General features: G+C 38.0%; 1 protein-coding gene across 2 annotated transcripts in view; it reads right to left on the reverse strand.

Annotated features, from left to right (window-relative positions):
* CADM2 (cell adhesion molecule 2) overlaps nucleotides 1–22,819 on the reverse strand; it is a 511,850-nt gene that overhangs the window by 195,767 nt on the left and 293,264 nt on the right. For both annotated transcript variants that reach the window (XM_040338753.1, XM_040338752.1), the window contains exon 6: nucleotides 22,219–22,309. In XM_040338753.1, the coding sequence (XP_040194687.1) occupies nucleotides 22,219–22,309 (91 nt within the window). The remainder of the gene's footprint in view (nucleotides 1–22,218; nucleotides 22,310–22,819) is intronic.

Genomic DNA, 22,819 nt, shown 5'->3' on the forward strand with positions numbered 1-22,819 from the left:
ATATAACATGTTATGAATGGACCGTCCCCTGTGCCCCCCCCCCCCCCCGATCCCTGCTGTGACAGCAGACCGGAGATCTTCTCCCCATGTCTGCTGCATCAATTGAATGCAGCCCAGTGAAGTCCTCTGCAAATCGAAAAACGTTGTTTTCAATGAACTACCACGGTGCTGTAAGCACTGTGGTAGTTCATTTAGTTTCCCTGTCAGAATGTATACGTTTGCTCGTACAAGGTATGAGAAAGCCGATACATTGACAGATCTGCAGGAGACCTGCGTGGCCCCAGTGATCTGCTGATGCTTTACAGCAGGGATCTCCAAGCTATGACCATCCAGCTGTTGCAGAACTACACGTCTCATGAGGCATTGTAAAACTCTGACATTCACAGACATGATTAGGCATGATGGGAATTGTATTTCCCGAACAACTGGAGGGCCATAGTTTGAAGACCCCTGCTTTACAGGCTCCTGCAACAAAAAATAATAAATTCACATTTTTTTTTACCTGCAAAAAATTGCATTCATTATTTTTTTTTAAGTAAACGTATCCTTTAAATATCCAATAAAACGTTATTATTATTATTATTATGTTATTTGTTTGTTAAGTGTGCAAAATACCTGTTGATCCACCCAGAATTCTAGTAATCTGATGAATTTATGTGTTCTTTATCTCTGCTGCATTGTTTTCAGTCAAAGTAGAACTATAGGCAAAACTTTTTTTGAAAAGAGTAAGGGAGGGAGATTTCCTTTCACTTTTTGCCCCATAGCCAAACAGGAAGTGAGGGGAAATCCCTGCAAATTAAGGAAATTTCTTGGGGACCCTCAGGTTACCACAACTAGTGCCCCATTAGAAGATTTCTCCTCTATTACTTTTCTAGAGACAACCCAAAATGTGGGATTTTCTTTTACTTTTGCTTTCAATGATAATGGTAAACAGAACAAATAGAGAGGGTGAATCACTTTAACGGGGGGACAGACAGCAATAAAACTGACATGTGTTGTAATCCATCTCCACTCTATCCAAAACTAAAAGAAAAGTTTTGACTTTAGTTATTCTTTAACTTTCTCTCCAGTACTGTAGACTACAGAATGGGGTGTTTTGTTGTTCTAAAAAAATCTGTACACCGCTCCTGTATATTTGCAGTATGGTGATTGCGTGTTGACATCCTACAAAGGGAAATTAGTTACATGAAGGATCACCAGGTGGAAAACAAGGGAAAAAATATGAAAAAAAAAACAAAAAAATGAATGCAGCCACTACATCTAAGGACTGGTAGGCTTACATTTTCTAAATTACTTTCTTTTATTATTATTTGTGCTTTTTCACTGTATGAGAAGAAGCACCAGGCTGTAAATCCTACCTGTTCTTTATGATGATAACAGGCACTAAAATCTGACAAAAGATCATATGCAAGAGGCTTTGTTCTCCGACACCCTAAAACAGCCATCAACTCTGAGCTCAAGCAGGAGACAAGGTCAGCCTCCATGGAGGCCATACAGTTTGACAATCAGTTGACATTTTTTTTCTGACACAGCTAAATAACAGCACACACAGCTATGCCAGAGACAACTGCACTACTATAAATGTGAGGAAAAAAAAGGAAAATTGCAAACAATCAGATTGCAGTTTTCCATTTTACCCGCAGAAGTTAGAAAAATTCAATCTAGACATATGTTGGCTGCTAAGAGTATACATTTCCTTTATTTCCACTTTTACATATTAGTCTAACAGTCTTACATACTGCTGCTGTTTTTTTTTTAGGTACAGATACTGTGCTCAGTATTTATCATCTCTTCAGGCTAATTTTCAAAAGCGAACACAGCAGGAAAATAAAAGTCTTGCCCATAGACATAAATTGGATGTTTGCATTTTCTAACATGCTCTGGAGTACTGGCATTGTGAACCTTATTTTCTGCTATAGGCAACAACACAATTTTGTACAACGAGTTTTGAAAAATAAGTAAATATCACGAAAGCTGCATAATTATAAAGCTGGCTATTGTCCAAAAAATTTGGTTTTATACACTTAAAGCGGTAGTTCCCCCTCCAAAAAATTTTTACCCTTAGATTGATGCTGATTTTGTCTAGGGGAATCGGCTAGTTGTTTTAAATCTATGCTGTACTTACCATTGTAGAGAGCCATCTTCTCCGCCGCTTCCGGGTATGGGTCTTCGGAAGTGGGCGTTCCTTCTTGATTGACAGTCTTCCAACGGTCGCATCCATCGCGTCACGAGTAGCCGAAAGAAGCCGAACGTCGGCGCGGCTCTATACGGCGCCTGCGCACCGATGTTCGGCTACTTTCGGAAAATCGTGACGCGATGGATGCGACCGTCGGAAGCCTGTCGGAAGACTGTCAATCAAGAAGGAACGCCCATACCCGAAGACCATACCCGGAAGCAGCGGAGAAGATCGCTCTCTACAACGGTAAGTACAGCGTAAGTACAGCGTTGATTTTAAAACAACTAGCCGATTCCCCTAGACAAAATGAGCATCAATCTAAGGGTAAAATGTTTGGAGGGGGAACTACCGCTTTAATAGCCAAATAAATGTAAAAAAAGATTACTAGGACTAATGGAACTGGCCTTATCCTAAACAAAGTCCTACCACACGCTTCATTTTGCACCCAGCTAGTTCAATGTCAATTTTTTTTTTTTTTTTATGAGTGGAGTTGTTCTACCCTGAGTAAAGGAAGAACTTTGTTTAGAGCTGATAGGATATCAGAGTACTAACACCATAGTTGCCTTATGGGTTTATGGGAAATCTCCATTAATACCAGTACAATTTGTAATTATGAATATATTTCATTTAGCTTGCATCTATGGAAGGCGTGCAATATGGAGTCACAGAAGTGCCTGGTAGAACAGACATTTTGGTGCCTAGGCTTGTATATACAAACAATGAAGAGCCAAACCTCATTGTTTTACACCTACTCACTTCAAAGGATCCCATGCTGGGATATGCAATGAAGGAAGGCCAACCTATAATTAATACTTAACTTCCCGGGAAATTTAATTAAATCTCCTGCCCAGAATAGTCACCAGGATTTGTATTAAAGGGGGCTGACTTATGTAGTAAGCCCTCCAGTCAAGATCCAAGCTATGCCAACCAATGGGGCATTAGCGTGCAGGGATATACTCGGAGCAGATGGGAGGAGAAAGCTTTTTTTGTGGAACGGCAGACATCAGTATGGGACAAAAGGGTATTTATAGAAAAAGGTCTGTTTTATTTGTAACTGAATATGTTTGTACATTAATGTTTTAAAGGAATATACTTGTATTCCTCCATGTAATGATTTTACTTTAACCTAATATTTTCTGTTTATTAGATTACCAACTATACTCCAATACATGTTATTATGTTAACGCTTTCACTCCTGGTCAAAAGAACTCTAATTTAACCCACATCATAGCTTTGAGATATTAAATCTTAAATATATAAATTATTCAGGTTAACACAATAAATTGTGTAAAGGTTCACTTTAAGTATCCAATCATTTGTGCAGATGAAATCAGTAAAACAGAGATTTTCTTTTTACCTAACTGGATAACCGATGTGAATTTTCATACAATTTATTGTTTTAATTTTTTTTTATTATTTAGTTAAACAGCTTTAGGGGTAGATCCACAAAGAAATTACGCCGGCGTATCTATTGATACGCCAGCGTAATTTCAAAATTCCTGCATCGTATCTTTGTTTTGAATCCTCAAAACAAGATACGACTGCATCTGGGTTAGATCCGACAGCCTTCGTACGCCGTCGGATCTTATATGCAATTTTTCGGCGTCCGCTAGGTGGGTTCCCGTCATAATCCGCGTCAAGTATGCAAATGAGCTATTTCCGACGATCCACGAACGTACGACCGGCCGTCCCATTTTTTTACGTCGTTTCCGTTCGGCTTTTTCCGGCGTATAGTTAAAGCTGCTATATGGTGGCGTACTCAATGTTAAGTATGGCCGTCGTTCCTGCGTATAATTTTGAAAATTTTACGTTGTTTGCGTAAGTGGTCTGTGAATGGGGCTGGACGCCATTTATGTTCACGACGAAAACAATGACGTCCTTGCGACGTCATTTGAGCAATGCACCCTGGGAGTTTTTACGGACGGCGCATTTGGCGCGGGGACGCGCTTCATTTAAATGAAACACGCCCCCTACCCGCCACATTTGAATTCCGCGCCATTACGCCGCGAGAGATACGCTACGCCGCCGTAACTTATGACGCGGATTCGTTGAGGATTCAAACCAACTAAAAGTAAGTTACAGCGGCGTAGCGTATCTTACATACGCTGTGCCCTGTGCCGATGTATGTGGATCTGCCCCTTAGTGTTTAGAAGCTTTATGTGGGGAGAAAATGTAGCATAGGGTAATGGAGTTTTGCCCTGGTAATAACATCTTCAATGTTGTTCAAGTAAAACAAGTACCAAATGCTGCCCTGGTTATTTGGGTTAGTTTACTAAAGGGAAAAAAAATAATGTACCCAAAGTGAATGGGCATTGAGTTTAGTAAATAAGGTAAAGTTGAGGGCTTTATATATAAAACAAAGTGTATGTATATGAACTTTCCTTTGCTCTTATTTGTGTTCCTAAATATACCATTACACAATTTTTTGTTTGATCCGGTTGATAAGTACAACAAATTGCTGGTGAGTTTGGCAAAAAAACTTGTGAGTTGATAACTTTCATTACTCTCTGCCCTGTAGAGTTATGAAGATGAGGCCGGGGGGATTAATTTGGCTGGACTGAAAAACCTGTGCTTTAGAACCAAAAATACACTGTATTGTCATGTCAAAGAAGAAGTTAGAAGCCAAATATTTTTCTGGTACACCACCAGTTATTTTTCTGTACTTACAGCATTTTTATAAATCCCCATAAAACATGGGCAAATGTGCATTTATTGCAGAGATGTACAAAATATTTAAAACATTTTGCCCTGACATACGTTTTAAGTGAACAGCCTTTTCCATTTAGGAAATGGTTACATATGAGTTTGTGGGAAATCTCCATTAACATATGTTAATAATACTGTAATTAAAAATATATTTTAATTAGATGGGAAATAATTTTTAACCATTGAGCGTGTTTTTGCATTATGCCACTCCTAGATTCCCAACTGTTGCTACTGTAAACATTTTTCTAATTTTCTGGTAGATCATAGACTTAATAATAGCATACAATGCCAAGCTGCAGTGTCTAAAGCTAGCAACATACTCTCTTGTAATAAATGAGGTATAGACTCCAGAGAGAGAAACATACTTTTGCCCCTGTACAAATTATTAGTAAGACCTCATCTGGAATTTTCAGTTTGATTTTGGGCATCAGTTCAAAAAAATATATCTTAGAACTGGATAAAGTGCAGAGAAGGGCATCCAATTGAAGAGAGGCACAGATGAGCTCAGTTTTGAGGAAAGATTAGCTGAATTAAATTGACTCTTTCTTGAGAAGAGGGGATTAAGGGGGAATATGATTAACATGGATTAACATGGATAAATATGTAAGTGATCCATATAGTGAACGTGGTGTATTTATTCATTTTCTGGTCATTACAGAAGACAAAGGGGCACTCTTTTGTCTAGAGAAAATTAGATTTAAGCTCCATACTGTATATGGAAGGTCTTCTTCATAGTAAGAGCTGTGAAAATGGGAAATAATGTCAAAAATTGGGTCTTGTCAGTTCAGTTGACTGTTTTAAAAAATAGCTGTATGCATTCCTAAACGCACAAAACATAGCCAGATGCTCATTTTTAGAGGTAGTAACACCAGGGATAATATCAGATTGCCTCGTGGGGGATTAGGAAGGATGTTTTCCTCCACTGGAGCAAATTGTATCATGATTTATATTTTTTTTTTCCTGCCTACCTCTGGATCAACAGGATCAATTGCCTTCTTCTGGATAGAAGAGTGTATATGGTATTTTGTCTGTTTTTTTTGTGTGTTTTTTTTATTGGTTGAACTAAACAGATTTTTTTTTACACCTGACTAACTATGTAACTACTTAAAAACCTGACCATTGTTTTTCCTTATCACATCTCACATGGGTTGTTAACAACAGCCATCTTTAAATCCTTTAATCAGGCTGCACTCCACATACAGTACAGTTGCTAGGTGTAGTGACCAATTAGGTAGTATTATATTACTCAATGTATAGAAAGGAGAGGAGGATATAATGAATTGTTACCAAGCTGTGCTCTCTCTTTTATCCTGGGACACATAAACACACAGTATGACCAGATCTGAAGCTGAGAGGTAAACAAACTCCATACGTATACTGTATACTGGTTTGTAAATACTGTTTATTGTGCTATTTGCAAATATTATGTAACCTTATCAATAAATGTATATTGCAGACTGAACTACTTTTTTCTTCAAGAATCCTCAGATCTAGCTATGCATATGCAAATACTCTTAAAAGTGACTGGAGAGTGTTCACATATACACTAAACCTACAGTATTTAAAAAAAAAAAAATCAACTCCATAGATTCTTCATACACACAATCTTCAAGAGATTAAATCTTAAATAAATCCCTGCTAACCATTCTTACAAGACATATTAAGTGTAACTCCTCCATCTTATTTGCAGTCACATTAGCTTCTAAGTCCCTCACCTTCATCAAATGGTCTTATGATCTTTGGTATCATACATTTATATTTCACTATGAATCTCTTTGCCCTTTTTATTATTTTACTAAAAAAAATTCTTATGATTTTTAGCATGGGCTCTGATAATTTCATTAACCTCCCTGGCGGTATGAATATTTCAGATTTTAGGTGCTGAACGCGGTACCATTAATTTGCAAGGAAATTTGGTGTTTTACATTGTAGGCCTGTAATCCTTATGAATGAAGCCCCATACACACTATCAGTTTTCCTGCAGATTTTTCTCTTCAGGTTTACAAAAGCCATGTAGTGTACAAGGGCCTGCCTGATTGCATACAAATTGAAACTCTTAAGGTTTGACCTCATATTAGATGGTTTTGATAAACCTGAAGAGAAAAACCTGCAGGAAAACTGATAGTGTGTATGGGGCTTAACTCACTTAAATCTGTCCAAACAAGAGTCTAGTAAAAAGTTTGAAAAACAAAATCATAAATCATAATATAATAAATAATTATAAATAATATATAACAAATAATAATATAATTATAATAACAATTATTCAATAATGTAATCAACTCAAAATCAATGAAATTTGCTCAGTTGCAAAATTGTCGCTGTCATTACTTTTATTTTTTTATGACAAATTTTAATAGGACACATGCAGGGTTATTTGATTGTTTCCTATGATACAATACAGACAAGCAGCGCCAATCTAAGTGCAGCAATATTAGTAACAAATTTTCTTGAACAATATTGCACTCACTAAAAATAGGATAAAAGCAGGCACATCTTTTTGAATATCAGATGAGTATCAGGGATCCAGAGCGGTATCCGGGCAGTGCTGCTCGGCGGCACCAGTGGTTTCCATTCTGGATCCTTGATGTCCATCTGATACTCAAAAAGATGTGCCTGCTTTTATCCTATTTTCAGTGAGTGCAATACTACTCAATGAAAAGTGTTACTAATATTGCTGCACTTAGATTGCCGCTGCTTGTCTGTCTTGCATCCTTCCCAGAGTTTCTTCTACTCTTCAGCGTGCTGCCTTCCCTGTGTCAGCTAGCCAAACTCCCTGTGGTTATTACCCAGGCTATGGACTTCCTTTTAAAACCCACCATCCCCACCATGAGTCATCCCTAACTATAAATCCTTGTATTTAGATACATATACTTTTTCAATAGTGACTCTTTGCTCCCCATTGGTTAGAACTTGGACTATATGTTAAGTATCTTGACACCATCATTTTTCATCATCCCAGATGACACAGCTCTGCCTGCTGGAACACCCTAGTGCAACAATTATTGTGTTTTTGATTGTTTCCTATGTGCTACCCTTTTACTCTCTTTTGCTTTAAAAATATTGTGTCCAGCATTTTGATAAGCAAACAAAAATATTTTAGCATATTTTAAAATATGGAAAACATTAATGCACACTTACAATATGAACAGTGGCCATGTACGGTTCAAAAAATCATTTCGCTTTAACTAGTGATAACTAGTTTCTATAGAATTAAAATATATACTTTACAGCAATTTATGACACCTATTAGAAAATACATGCTATAAAACCATTTTAATACTGAGAAATTCTTAAAGTCTCATAAATACTGAGTTTCGTCTGAGATTTACATCTCTAATAATACATACTGCCACTTCAAATATAAAGCAGAAAAAAAACCTTCAAATCAGGTTTCATGCCTATTTGGCCATCTGTTATAATAAAAATTCTCTCCAGTTTCTTCTGATATACATCCAGTCCTGTCTGGGCACATCATTTTCATTATGAGAACGTGTGCCGTAGACAATAATGTCAGCAGTCAGAAGCTTTTCATTTTTATGAGATTTAAAAGGTTATGACATTGCCATGCTTATTGTACTAAGAATGGTATATACAATATTATAGAAGGAATGAAAGCCAAAGAGACTGGGCGAAAAAAAAATCTGTAGTAAGGACCTATACTGCCAGATACCTGTGACTAAATGTGAAGATAAATCAAACTGAAAACATGGAAGAGTCACACTACTTCATATAATCCATAAAAGATTTTATTTTGTAACAAAACCTACGCGTTTCAGAAGGGCTGAACTGTATTGCAATTTGATACAGATAAAATCTCATGTGGACTGTATAACTAGTCTACGATTATTTAATCTTTTTTTTAGCAAACTTCTCCCAGGGTTCAGGGTTCTCCCAGGGTTCAGAGCTCCCCCCAGGACTTCATACTACATACTACTTCACAACAAACCACCACATGGTTCAGAGCTCCTATACCACAAATAAGTATGAGGGTAGGAAGATTTTATAGTAAACTGTTTACTTCTTATTTAAAAGCCCAGGTAAGTCAAGATAAACTGCCCTGTTGAGTGTCAATGCTTGTTTCTAACCACTACCATCACACAATGAGATTGTCTCACTGAGAAGAGAAGATGTAACTTCTGCATCTGTTTGTCCCCAGATACAGTTTAGCATAACCCAGAGTCATAAAAAATAGGCAGATAACATCTCACTAGTTTTCCCAGTAAGTAACTTGTAGGTCCACCTGTCTCTTTATTGTGCACCTTCGTAGATATTTCTAAATTGTTTTAGCAGCCTATTTTTTTTTCTCTTAGGAGTAAAGCAGCGGCTAGACTTAGGGTTACAGTTAATACAACTACAATGACTAAGTTATTGTGTTCAACAAGATCACACATATCCAATTTGCCTAAATTTTCTTTAGATTTATAGCACCACAAGAAAAGCTTTACACAATTTACTTGGACAAGAAAGATACTAACGAGAAACAGTGTGCAAACCATAGACATTTTTACGGATGCGAAGCTGAAACGCAACACGTTTGTTTTAGTAGCTGCTATGAACACAGTAACATGGTCTACGTGGTTTACATGCTTTATCTACCTTTTAACTGAGAATGCGTATTTAGTACCACTGCATCTGAAATGACGATCCACTTTTTTCAACCTGAGTAACTATGTAACTATGTAAGTTCCATTCTTGGGTGGAACTCCGCTTTAGTAACAAACAAAAAAATTGTGATGATTTCTCTTAAAACATTTAAACTGAAATATTCTATACACTTATTTATAGATTACGAAACAGCACAACTATTATTAAAACATGCGGCTAGATTATGCATATGACCATTCACAGTAAATTGTAGATTGACCATTGTTTTGCATTATGGCTGTGCCCAATTATATCATAATTGTAAGTCTGCTACAGAAGAGATGAGAAAAATTAACAAAGCAGAAAATAAGAATGACTTCATCTCAAAGGCATTTAAAACAGGCAATCACCTACATAAATTGGGTCAAATATTGGATGATTTTAGCAGTGCTTTATTTGCATGGCTTACATATTTAGAGACAAGGTGAGCAGAAGGATTCAGGGGCAGATTAATCACTAATGGATGATGATTTTCTTAATATGGCAGTTTACAGCTGCAATATCATTGTTTTGGATTGAAATACAACTTATTAGATGTTGGGAAACATGTAGAACCATTCATTACAGTTTCTAAAAGGTCAGCTATAACCTACGGGTTTAAAAAGGTCAGATGGATGCTATAGAACCATCTTATGTATATAGTTATGCAGCTTGATGTAAAAAGTTTGATCATAATGAGAATTCAATACTGAATTATTATTTAATTCATAATAGAATTTAGACTAATTTGTTACTGTGTTTATACCAGGGATGCCCAACCTTTTGAAGAGCGAGGGCCACTTAAGCGACTTGGTAACCGGTCGTGGGACAAAATGAGCGGAGGGGCGGATGGCAGGTCCGTGTCTGCTCTGTATATGCAGAGCGGACACGGACACAGCCCACTATACTCTTTGGCTTTCCTGCACATTGCAATAGACTTCTATGATATTCTGCAGGTGTGGTGCACTTTCAGAAAGCTCACCAAACTCACAGGTAATAGAAGTCTATGGCTCAGTGCAGGTAACCAGCAGGTGCACTACTCTGCACCTGTGGATCAGTTTGAAAGCAGTTCAGAAACCACTTCAGAAAAGAGATGCCCATATATATACTGTGATTTTATTAATAAAACTGAACTTTAATAACAGTATTCTATTCCATCCCAGAGCAGGAGGTTGCGGACCGCATCAGGGGGCTCCGCGGGCCACATGTGGCCCCCGGGCCACTGGTGGGGCACCCCTGGTTTATACCATAGAACATTTACGATTGCTCCAAATGGCAATAAGCCTTTGAGGAAGGACGATCCGAAACATGTTGGGTGTCATTTAACAGCATTGTTCTTGCTAGCATATTCACGCATTTGGGGCAGCTAAGGCTTATACCTACGTATTGTACTGAGCTTATTCGATAATATTGTATTTTTACATTACACTTCTTTGCTACTGCAATTATATTGAATGTTTTCAATAAATATATTTTTTACTTTATACCTGGTCGGCCTTCTAAAAATCCAGAGGGGTTATGCCGTGCCTTGAGCACTAGGTCTCAAGGCATGTTTGTTGAAATTACAAAAATAGAGCATTGTCACCCTGTAAAAGGAAGCAGTTGAACAAGGACCTTAATGGCAGGATGACCAGGTATTATTTTAATAAAAACTATATTTTTAAAATATTGAGATTTCTTCAGAAATGATATTGAAAATAAACTCTAGGAAAGGGTCAAATACATATACAGTGCATATAAAGGAAGTTTTTTTTTCATCCTCCCCTTGAGTTTACCTTGGCGGTGAACAGATAAAGAGACCAATGCGCCACTTCACCTATTCCCCAGGGGCAAGGATAGAAAATTAGTTGTCCACATTTGAGACACTCCAGTAATATTATCAACCTTCAGAGGCACAGAAGAATTTCTTAGGACCAGGTTGTTGGTATGAGAGGAAATATTTGGGCACACATGTTACTATACACATTACAAGGGGCATACATATTTGCAGTTTCTAAAGTTAGTAACCTCCATGGCTGGTGTTCTGGACTGGATTTTTTTTGGTGGAGAATATCACATACCTCTTTATTGAAAGAAAAAAACAATACAGGAAGAATCATCCCTGTAAAGTGACTAGAAAAGCAGAGGTGGGGCAAATCACCAATGAAACTTGAGCGTACTTGCACTTTATACTTGCAGTTTTTTTATTTATAATTTTTATTTAGATGGCATATTCTGTAGTTTATATTTTTTTAGAATTGCATTGCTTAGCAGTTATTAAAATAAAAATGCAGCTTTACTAAATTCTCCAGCCTCTGTTCCCACATATTGCTGCTGGTCATCTTCCAGGTGGAATGACAGCCAGCACTACACAATCCACTGCTCTTGAGACTGCCATATACACACCCCATTTAAAAGAACAGCACAGATGCCACCACCTGCCCACCATTTTTTTTGCAGCATTTGAGATTGCCCACTGCCATAATTGGAACAGAAGAAAAATGGCACTTGACTGATCAGAAGATACGTGTATCTAAATTTAGGCAATTAAAGCGCACTCTCAGCGCTCCAAGATCTGATGCCATATCATACAAAACTCTTAATAGGAATGGGTAGCTCCAAGAACTTTTTTCAAACACTAATCACTATATGTGAATTATGCAGCATTACCATCAATAGCTGCTTCATATTAAAGACAGTACAGACAAGTAGCAGGTATGAAATGAAAAAAGAGGGTAGGGGTTCTGTGCTGGGCTGTCAGTATTAACTAAAAGCCATGTCTAAAAGTTGTTCTGTGCTGGGCTATTTTTCATAGGAGTCATATATTCAACAATTCTTTTCTTGGCATTCACATATAGAGCCTAATGCCGCAAACACACGGTCGGAAGTTCCGACAAGAAAAGTTCGATGTGAGCTTTTGGTCGGAAATTTAGACCGTGTGTAAGCTCCATTGGACTTTTTCTGTCGGAATTTCTGACAACAAAAATTTGAGAGCTGCTTCTCAATTTTTCTGACAAGAAAAGTTCTTGTCGAAAATTCCGATCATCTGTATCCAATTCCGACGCACAAAAAAAACATGCATGCTCGGAATCAATTCAACGCATGCTCGGAATCATTGAACTTGATTTTTCTCGGTTCGTTGTAGTGTTGTACATCACCGCGTTCTTGACAGTCGGAATTTTGTGTGACCGTGTGTATGCAACACAAGTTTGAACCAACATTCCGTCGGAAAAAAAATCCACATTTTTATTGTTGGAATTTTCGATCGTGTGTACGCGGCATTAGAGAGAAACTCTATGGGGAACATGAAATTTCTTAAAGACTGATGAGAAAAAATAAACTATACCCTATCACTACAACACTGATAGCTACAGAACACTGGTGCATGCTGGTTTTGTAAAATTGAAGAATTCTTATAAAAAAAACTGTAGCCACAAACAAACAAAAACTGACAAAAGGTTAAAATAGATTTCAAAGTGAATTTATAGGAATGTGACCTTTTTTTATTGACAACACGACATGCTGCAATGTATCAAAACATATCACAGGTTTGCAAAAATAATCAATGGCAAATCCTGCAGAGAGAAACTATCTCTGTATCACATCATTTATTGACAATCTTTGTCAGATGTCTCCTGTGCTCTGCAGGGAAATACACAACCGGTCTTTACTTTTAATTCTCACTGCTTTCACAGTAGTAAGTATTGCCCAAAAAAAATGTGATGGCAATGAAGTAGATAGGAGAATCACATCGATATATGCAGTTTACAAAAAATAAGGAATTTTATTGGAATTACTTAAAAATGCTGTATAAATATCAGTTACAAGTCTTCTGCTGATGGCTTTTTTCAAATCTGTAATGTGTCTTTCAGTACAGTCATCTTTGTCAAAACTGGAATACTATGACAATGAACCAAAAAGTAATTTTAAAAAGCAATTTTAGACAAGAAGTAAAACCATTCCCTGAGCTACTAATGTTGTCCAGTAAACAGTTTTGAGTTCTGTGAATGCCACTCTTGCAAGAATGCAGAGAACACCTAATGGGGCAGTGAAGCCCCATACACACTATCAGTTTTCCTGCAGGTTTTCTCTTCAGGTTTACCAAAACCATCTAATATGAGGTCAAACCTCAAGAGTTTCAATTTGTATGCAATCAGGCAGGCCCTTGCACTACATGGTTTTAGTAAACCCGAAGAGAAAACCTGCAGGAAAACTGATAGTGTGTATGGGGGCTGAGACTGTAGTTCCTGAAGCCTGTATTGTGCACGTTCCACTTTCTCTCTCTCTGTGCATATGTCACCAATAAAATCCAAATGTTCCAAAAGATTTGAATCCGATTGGTGGTTGAAAAAAACTTTCATGCCCTGATTTTTTTTTAGACTTTCTGCAAATTGTTGGTGTGTTTGGGATTACTGTATATACATCTCTTGCATCACTAGCAAGAGATTTCAGATCACCAGACTGCCAAATAAAAGAAATGGGATGCTGAAGCAATGTCTGGGAAAATCTAAAGCCTCGTACACAAGGGCAAGTATCTCTTCAGGAAAAAAACTTTGTTTTTTCCGACGAGATTCTTGGCAAGAATCTCTCGTCACCTGAGTGTACACACAGACATTTCAAAAGAACCGTGGTTCTCTTGAAAGGCAAGAATGCGGTGACGTCATCGCGTACGACGAGCATGCGCTCGTCACATTTGATGCCGTCGCCGCCATCTTGCTTCACCCTACCTATGCCGTAGAAGCTACCGCGCATGCATCAAAGTCATTTCAAGCATGCACGGGTTTCCGTATACACACTCTCTTTGGTGTGGGAACAGACAGCAGTCACCATGGGCTGACCTGAAGTTAACAGGTAATATAACGCTATACTTGCATCTTATATTGTATTGTAAATATGGTTCTTGTGGGTAAATTGTAAATATCATGTAAGCCAGGGGACCTACACTGTACATTGTGTTTGTAAATACTGTCTGGTGTGTAATTTGTATATATTATGTAACCCTATCAATAAATGTGAATTACGGATGGAACTACCTATTTTGTATAAGATCTCTCAGATCTAGATATGTATATGTCCATACTACTACAATAATTTAGGTGTATGCACATAATCACAGAAACTAGTCAACGCTGCTTATATCTTCAAATGAGGTCTTGTGCTAGAATTATTGCTCTCACTCTAACGATTGTAGCGATACCTCACATGGGTGGTTTGAACACTGTTTGCTTATGCTTGCGCAACTTACGTATGAGCTTGCTTCTGCACGCGAGCACGGAGGGATGGGGCGCTTTAAAAAAAAAAAAAAAATCATATTTATTTAACTTTTTTTTTTATATTTACACTTTGCCTTTATTTATCACTTGTATTCATATTACAAGGAATATAAACATCCCGTGTAATAGATATAATGATGACAGGTCCTCCTTATTGAGAGATCTGCGTGCAAAAAGACCCCAAATCTCTTGTTTACCTTTAAAAGCAAAAAAAAACATTATGGCCCAGGAACTGGACGTGAGTTATAGAACGTTTGCTTGGTAAAGTAAAAGGTAACCTAGCATAGCACAATATATTCACTTTGAATTCCCAATCATGTGCAAGGAAAATTATCTGCACATGTTTGGAAGATAGAATTGAATACATATTTACATTATTCAGTGAATTAATAACAATATTCACTTTGCTGTACTGCATATTTAGTAAATTACCTGCATGACATGTATGTTGTAGTACATTGGAATGATCAAAAATGTTTATTAATTCATACTATTGACTGTTATGAACATATAGCTATAATAGGAAATAAGTAACAAGATCGTTTTTTAAACACAATAACTTTACAATGTGGGCTTGTTTTTGCTAGGTACATGTTATTATTTTTCTGTGCTCATTTGGGACCTTTATTTTACATTTTGCAGTATTTGAGTAAGAATGATTGATTGCACACATATCCCTCATGTGTCCAAAAAGCAGTGGCGCACCGAAGATTTCCTAATAGATGCATAAAATATTAGACTGTCTTTCCTAGGATGCTTCTATTCTAATATGATTTAATGAAAACAGTATGATCATTTTAGAGCAACTTTACAAAGCTTTCTTAAGTCTAGGACACAATAATCCCAAATCATCAAAGGTACTGTTGTGATCTGCAATAAATAAAATATGGGCATGCTACAGTCAAAATAACTGCTGGGAAGCTATGGTGGTGGAATTCTTGGGAGTTTACTATAATGATTTAGTCACACAGTGTTTCTCATATTAGTGTCATGAGTTTCTCTAAGTTTCCCTAAAAGTTAGTTCTTGATAAATTGTAGAAGGCAGACAATGCAGAAATAACTCTACATGAGTTTTTCTGAAGACCTGTCATTAAACTGTGATAATTTGTGTTCAGATTTCATCCCTATAATTACAAGAGAAAAGATAATTGTGAATCTTTAGGAATGTATCTGTATTTTTCAGAGCTACCTTCCTATTTAAAGTGGGTCTGTGGGACAATTAAAATGTTCTCTTATGCCGCGTACACACAATCAGAATTTCCGACAAGAGAAGTTCGATGTCAGCTTTTGGTCGGAAATTCCGAACGTGTGTAGGCCACATCGGAAATTCTGACAGCAAAAAATTTGGGAGCTGGTTCTCAAATTTTCCGATGGGAAAAGTCCTTGACGGGAATTCTGATCGTCTGTATGCAATTCTGACGCACAAAAAAGCATGCTTGAATCAAGTCAACGCATCTTTGTAGTGCAGTACATCACTGCATTCTTGACTGTCAGAATTTTGTGTGACCGCGTTCATGCAACACAAGCTTGAGCCCAAATTCGGAAAAAAATCCACGGTTTTCTTGTGGGAATTTCTGATCCTGTGTACGCGGCATTAGGGCTTGTTCACACCATGGAGCATACAACAACATGCACTGATACCCATGTTTTAATGTGTATTACTGAAATGCACAGTAACATGATGTATATGTGTGTGCATGTGTATTGCCATGCCTTTTTAATTTTAATCCAGCACAGATTTATAACAAAAGGCACTTGTACTATAGTGATCTAGTGATATAGTTTGTTGCATTGCCAAAGATAGTGCATTTTAATTTTTTGTTTGTTGAGGTATGTTGAGGGCCCACATAAAATGAATGGGCTGCTTTCACCCAATTTGCATCAACACACAAAAACATGTTTGTTATGTACACATTTTGTGGTGTGACCAAGCTCTGACTTTGAAGAATAAACAGGTCACACACTGATGATGTTACAAAAGCAATTTACCCCAATGACTCATATAACATTGCACCCCACTTGTCATCCATCCACTCCAACGTGATTCATCCAAAGAAAGGCCTAATCATGACTACGCCCTTTTTTCAGGAAAAATGCATTAAAGTGGGTGGATGACAGTCAGGTTGCTATGCTATATATCTGAGTCACTGGATTAAATTGATTTTAAATGTTTGTGACTTCATCAGTGTGCCCCCCAGTTTATTACTATGACACTTGGTTGTAGAACAGGCCTGAAGAAGGAGCTCATGCTCCACAAACACATCGCCTATTGGTTCTCCTCTTCCCTGAAGTGACGCCATCCCTCGGCTCCCTCTGCATGTGTTCCAGACCCAGGAAGTGTCAGCACTCTGATTCCTCAGCAAACAGACCCATGGATGCACCAGCTTCACGGATGTCTGGAAAATTGTGCCTAAATGCCTGTTACCATTTTACTCTTGTGAGTACCCATTTGTGAAATTAAATCTGCTGTCATACTGCACTTAAAGTGGCGCCTGTGTTTAATTTGCATCTCTCGGTTGTAGAGCAGGACACATGCATGGAAGGGTACCTGACAGCAGCTGAAGGATCAAGCAGCAGGGAGCACTTAGGGGCAGCTTGGTCTATTATTGGTTTCATTAAGCTCTAGCACTTTTTTGTCAGACAATTTCCACTGTGTTCCTTTCTGAACTTTCCTTATCTTAGCCAAACCCCACCACCTGCTCTTCCCTTGGCCTTTAAAAAGTAAAATGTTCTGTTGTTTTGCCTAATTAGAGCATCAAGTTCTGAGAATAGGGGGGGGGGGTTCTAACCTCCTCCAAGAAAGCAGTGTTCAGACCTAGCAGCTAAAAACTAGTCCTGAACATTGTCATATGAGGAGGTTTGTAGTCATCATCTTTGAGCAACCCTGACATCATCTAAAACAGAGCTTATAATTGATTAATCCCCAGAGCAACAGAACAGCGAGGAAGCATGAGGAAAGGGAGTATGGGATATGGGCTTTGAAGAGACTCTATCACTTTGCTTTGACATGTGTATGATAAACTCTATATGTACACTATGGCAGCTCTCCAACTGTCACTTTATCAGGGAAGCATTGTCATTGGGGCCACAGTAATGGCATTACTAAGATCAGCATGACAGCCATACAACTAGCATCTTTAGAGAGTGGTCAGCAATGACATCCATATTTATGAGGTGGTATCAAAAAGTTTTGAGATTAGCTCTGTTTACAAGAAAGTACTTTATATAGCTATATTTATCACCTTCAAAATAGTCCCCTTGCACGACAATACAGTGCTAGTGTTCCTGCCACTATTGGAATGTGTCCTGGAAGTCTTCTTTTAGAAGTGTGTCAAGCACCTTCAGCTATTCGTGCTGGATCTCTACAATGGTTTCACAACAGCGATATTGGAGCTTTAACTTTAACTCATTGCAGCATTGCCCTAAACTTGCCAAATTGTGTTAAATGTCTCAGATTTGCCCAGTTTTTATGCAGAATTAAATGTTTCCTCTTTGTTCTAACTTGCTGGCCACGATGAAATAGCAGAGGTGGTAATGCACATATTCAGAATAGCACCAGTTGCACAACTCTCGATATAAGCAGGATGATGTCTGTTAGCACACTGACTTATGAAGGTCGGTGCTTCCTGTGACTGTGCGTGAAGCCTTGTGCTGCCATCTGTGGGTGTGGTTGTAAAGTCAGAAGGTTTTTTATGCATTATATGCATTAAGATACAAAAACCTTCTGTGTGTAGCAGCTCCCCTCAACCCCCTAATACTTACCAGAGCCTGATCTTCCTCCAGCGATGTGCATGAGTGCCTCAGCTGTCCGGGACTCTCATCCTGATTGGCTGAGACACAGCAGCGGCGCCATTGGAGCACCCTTTTGTCAATCAAAGTCAGTTAGACAATCAGTAGAACGAGAGAGGGAGGGGGCGGGGCTGAACCAAGGCTCCATTACTGAATGGACAGGAAGCTGTGGCTCGGCTCAGGTGCCCTCATAATAAGCTACTTGCTGTGGAGGCACTCAACGGGAGGAAGGGGCCAGGAGAGCCAGTGTGGGCCCCGAGAAGAAAAGGATGTTGGCTGTTCTGTGCAAATCCACTGCACAGAGCAGGTATGTATACCATGTTGAAAGTGGGAATTATTATTTCATATTATCGGGTACACTTTAACAGTTGCATTCACAGTAATTAGTCACCCTGTGTTTTATGCATTTTTTTGGCAAGGTCCACTTAAATGTATACCATGTTTATTATTTTTAAAGAAAAAAAAGGGACTAGTATCACTTTAAAGGAGGGAAAATTCCTTGTTAGACAGCTGTCACAGAAGTAGGTTTCCCTATTGGAAAATTCCCCATTTATTCCTTTTCTGCCACAAATTCTTCTCATAATGACAAATAAAGAAGCTGACCCGCTGCATTGGGAACACAGACACCAATTAAAACTTGAAAGGGATTTTGACATTTCAACGCCATTCAAAATTTACAAGAAAGTTTTAGCTTTAGATACAGTTTAGTATTTGCTTTAACACTACCATGTGTACATCTAGCAATTTGCATTGTGGAATACAGGAAAGAAAAATAATTCTGTTCCTAAACAGAAAGAACAATGAGAATTATACCATGGCAATGTACCTGCCTCAGTACAAGTCTATCACAAAAAGAGAAATTGTGATTTTAAGGTAGAATATGCCCAAGTACGAACATAGGCATTTTTTTTTTAAACTGTCAGAATACATTTTATTTTTCAGGCATGCTACTGAAGGTACAGAGAACCTTGTGTGTTCCTCGGCTACCTCAAACTGTGATCTAGTCTATTCTGTTACTTATTTTGTATTCTATGTACGCAGTCAAAATCTAATTATTTTAAATCTGTGTTAAAACATATATCAATTGGGACCAACCTTTTAAATTTTCTTTTAATCAGATGTTAAGCCTTGGAGGCTGAACATAATTACGAAAAAGTTGCATTAATATTTCAAAATAAGTGGAATGTCAACATTTTGTGAATTGCCTCTAAATACATCCTGAAGGAAGAGCAATTACACACAGTTTGTAAAGCCGTGTAAGACGATGACAGGCAGGGTTTAATTTCCCAATTCTTACTAATATTTTGTAGAACTGTCCAAATAATTATGTAGCCTTAGTAAAATTTGACATTTGGAATTGGAAGGGATGAGATAACAACTCTTCAGTTCATTGGTATATTTCATTTGAAACTTCTACCTGTTATTAATTCTGAAATAGGGCAACTGTTTGTAAAAAGGCATAAGCATAGTTGAAACTGCTATTGTTATGTGGAGAAAAAGAGTTTTTCTGGTTTTCTTTTCTAGAGTTTCTTAATGGTTCTAAAAAAGTCTGAAATATAAATCTCTTGAGGAAGAATAAATGTTAAGAAATAAAATCTCTATCAATTCTATCAAGTCTATATTTAACCAATACTGGGCACTTTTACCCCCTTCCTGCCCAGTGGGGCTTGATGGAATAGAAGTGGCTCTCCGTGCAGACATCCAATGAAGAGGAGAGGCCTGGAGCGCCACTGGGGGACCCCAGGAAAAGAGGATCAGGGCTGCTCTGTGCAAAACGATTGTAATCGTGGCTCTGGCCAATCACAGTGCCGAAGCCCGCGATACCTAGACGTCACACCGGGAGAGATGTCGCCGACCGGAGGGGGGTATGAGGACCGCTGCAGGGCTTTGATGTAAGATAAGTAATTCATAATGAGCTAGTATGCTATGCATACTAGATCATTATGCCTTTGTCTTGCAGTTTTTTTTTTCTTTTATAGGGTTTACAACCACTTTAATAACAAACCATTGCAAAATGGCCTGTGTAACAATTGTATATGCTATAGTATTTTATTTATATATCATTTTTATTTGCTGTTTTTTCCCTCACAAAAGTGCAGTTACCCTTTAACCAAATGTTTCAATGTTTAAATCTATTGCTACAGCAACATTCCTGAAGTTCTTTCAGTAACAACACAACACCACTGCCTGGGAATTAGCAACAGCATTGTGAGCCTCCTGTGCAGGCACCTTCAAGTGGCCATTGAACTAGCTATCTGATAGCTAGGCAGCCCATCAGCCAACTGACAAAGCTGATATACCTTCTGGAAACTGCAAGGCAGTGCTTTTGTTGTTTCACTTGCAAGTGTTGTTACTGGCAGGATCTGCAGGTAAGTAACTTTGCAACAGATTTATAAAAAATATTAACTATATACAGTGAGGCATGATGTCAAACATGCTAAAAAAGATTTAGGATTTACATACATATAAAGGATAACATCAATCAAAATGCTGTTTAAAGTGATTGTAAAGGTTTGCATTTTTTTTTTATAACAAACATGTCATACTTACTTCCACTGTGAAGCTCCATTTGCACAGAGTGGCCCCGACTGGCATTTTCTGGGGTCCCCGGTGGCTCTCTTGGCTCCTCCCCGCCTCAGATAACCCCCTCTGGGACGCGCTCTCCCAAGGGGGTTACCTTGTGGTCACGCTCCCGAGTCCTGCATTCGATGTCCATAGCCGCCGAGTGCAGGACTCGGGCCCCCCCCCCCCCAGCACCCGTGTCATTGGATTTTATTGACAACAGCGCGATCCAATGGCTGCGCTTCTATTAATATATCCAATGAAGAGCCCAGAAGCCTGGACAAAGAAAGAGTGTGTTCACGACACAGAACTTTGCAGGGCTCAGGTAAGTAAAATGGGGGGGCGGTAATCATCAGATGTTTTTTCACCTTATAGGATGCATTAAGGTGAAAATACATGATCCTTTACAACCCCTTTAAGTTTGACATGTGGACAAGGCAGCTGTGAATAGGTGTTGTAAAGGGGGTTTATTTAATTTTTTTTATGTCTGACTTCCATTATCCAATCAAGTTCAAGAAAAAAAAAAAAAAAAATCTTGTCACTGATTTGGTATCCTGTGCAAAGTGAAATCACGCCACATTCACCAAACTCTGGGAAGAGTTCTCTAGCAAAGTGAACATCCTATTTGCCATTAGTTAATCAACCGCTATGAGATTTTAGTGATTGGGCATACCTATAGAAATAAATAAACAATGCAACAGAAGCATTGCAGCATTTTTAACTATTCCTCAATACCATATGGTGCAAACAAATATGAGAGTCTCTGGGGCATATTTGTAAAGCAGTGAAATGTGACATTTAACAAATATCCACTGTATGTGAATATTCCTGGTGCAATTGTTTAAAAACACAGGGAATGATTTACCACTGATGAGTGTTGAGTGAATGTCACACTCCCTGCAGTATAAATACAATTATTTGGCTTAGTAAATCAAGTGAAGTTTTGTTCAGTTCAAATAAACATCAATTACAGAGGATTTACAAAATAACCAGATTTTGCACACAACTTTACCGTATTTACTAAACGAAATCAACATTCTCTACTCCTTTAGTAAATTAACTGCACAGTGTTCTTATTGAAGAAGACAAGACAAATCAAACACTTACAGTGGCTTTCCTTTAGATTCACACGTCAAAACCAGTCGCTGTCCTTCTTGTGGAAGAGGAATGGAGGGCATGATCTTGACGCTAGGTGTATCTGGAAATGAGAAAAAAATACACAGCAACAAATTTAGGATTTAGAGTATGACTTTACCTGCTTTGAGAAAAATTAATAAAAAATTCAAGAGGACATTTTATTAAAGTGCATTAGTGAATGTGTGCATGGAATCTGATATTTAGAATGTCTGGAGCTTGCAGGTTCCCTGATAAAGGTTCTTTTCAGCATGTGGAGTATTATGTGCAGAATATATTAAAGGAGAAATCCATTTAAAACGTTTAATTGATTTTTGGATGGGACACTGTGTTTGACGTAGAAGTCGTAGAAGTCTTCTCTGGCACATCTGTAACAAGGTGCCCAAAATAGGATGCCTGAGTAAAGGTGACTACCCCCCTAAAATATCATGATCGCTGTGCTTTTCTATGTATCAACTATAAATCAATACAGGATATTCTATTTTAAGGTGTGAGAGTGCCTTGCTGACTGCCCTTACTACAAGGTTGGCAAATGTGTCCTTGATAATAGTTGCTCTAGCACTTTGCTATCAAT

This window comes from Rana temporaria, chromosome 2 (assembly GCF_905171775.1).
Source record: "Rana temporaria chromosome 2, aRanTem1.1, whole genome shotgun sequence".
Lineage (NCBI taxonomy): Eukaryota > Metazoa > Chordata > Amphibia > Anura > Ranidae > Rana > Rana temporaria.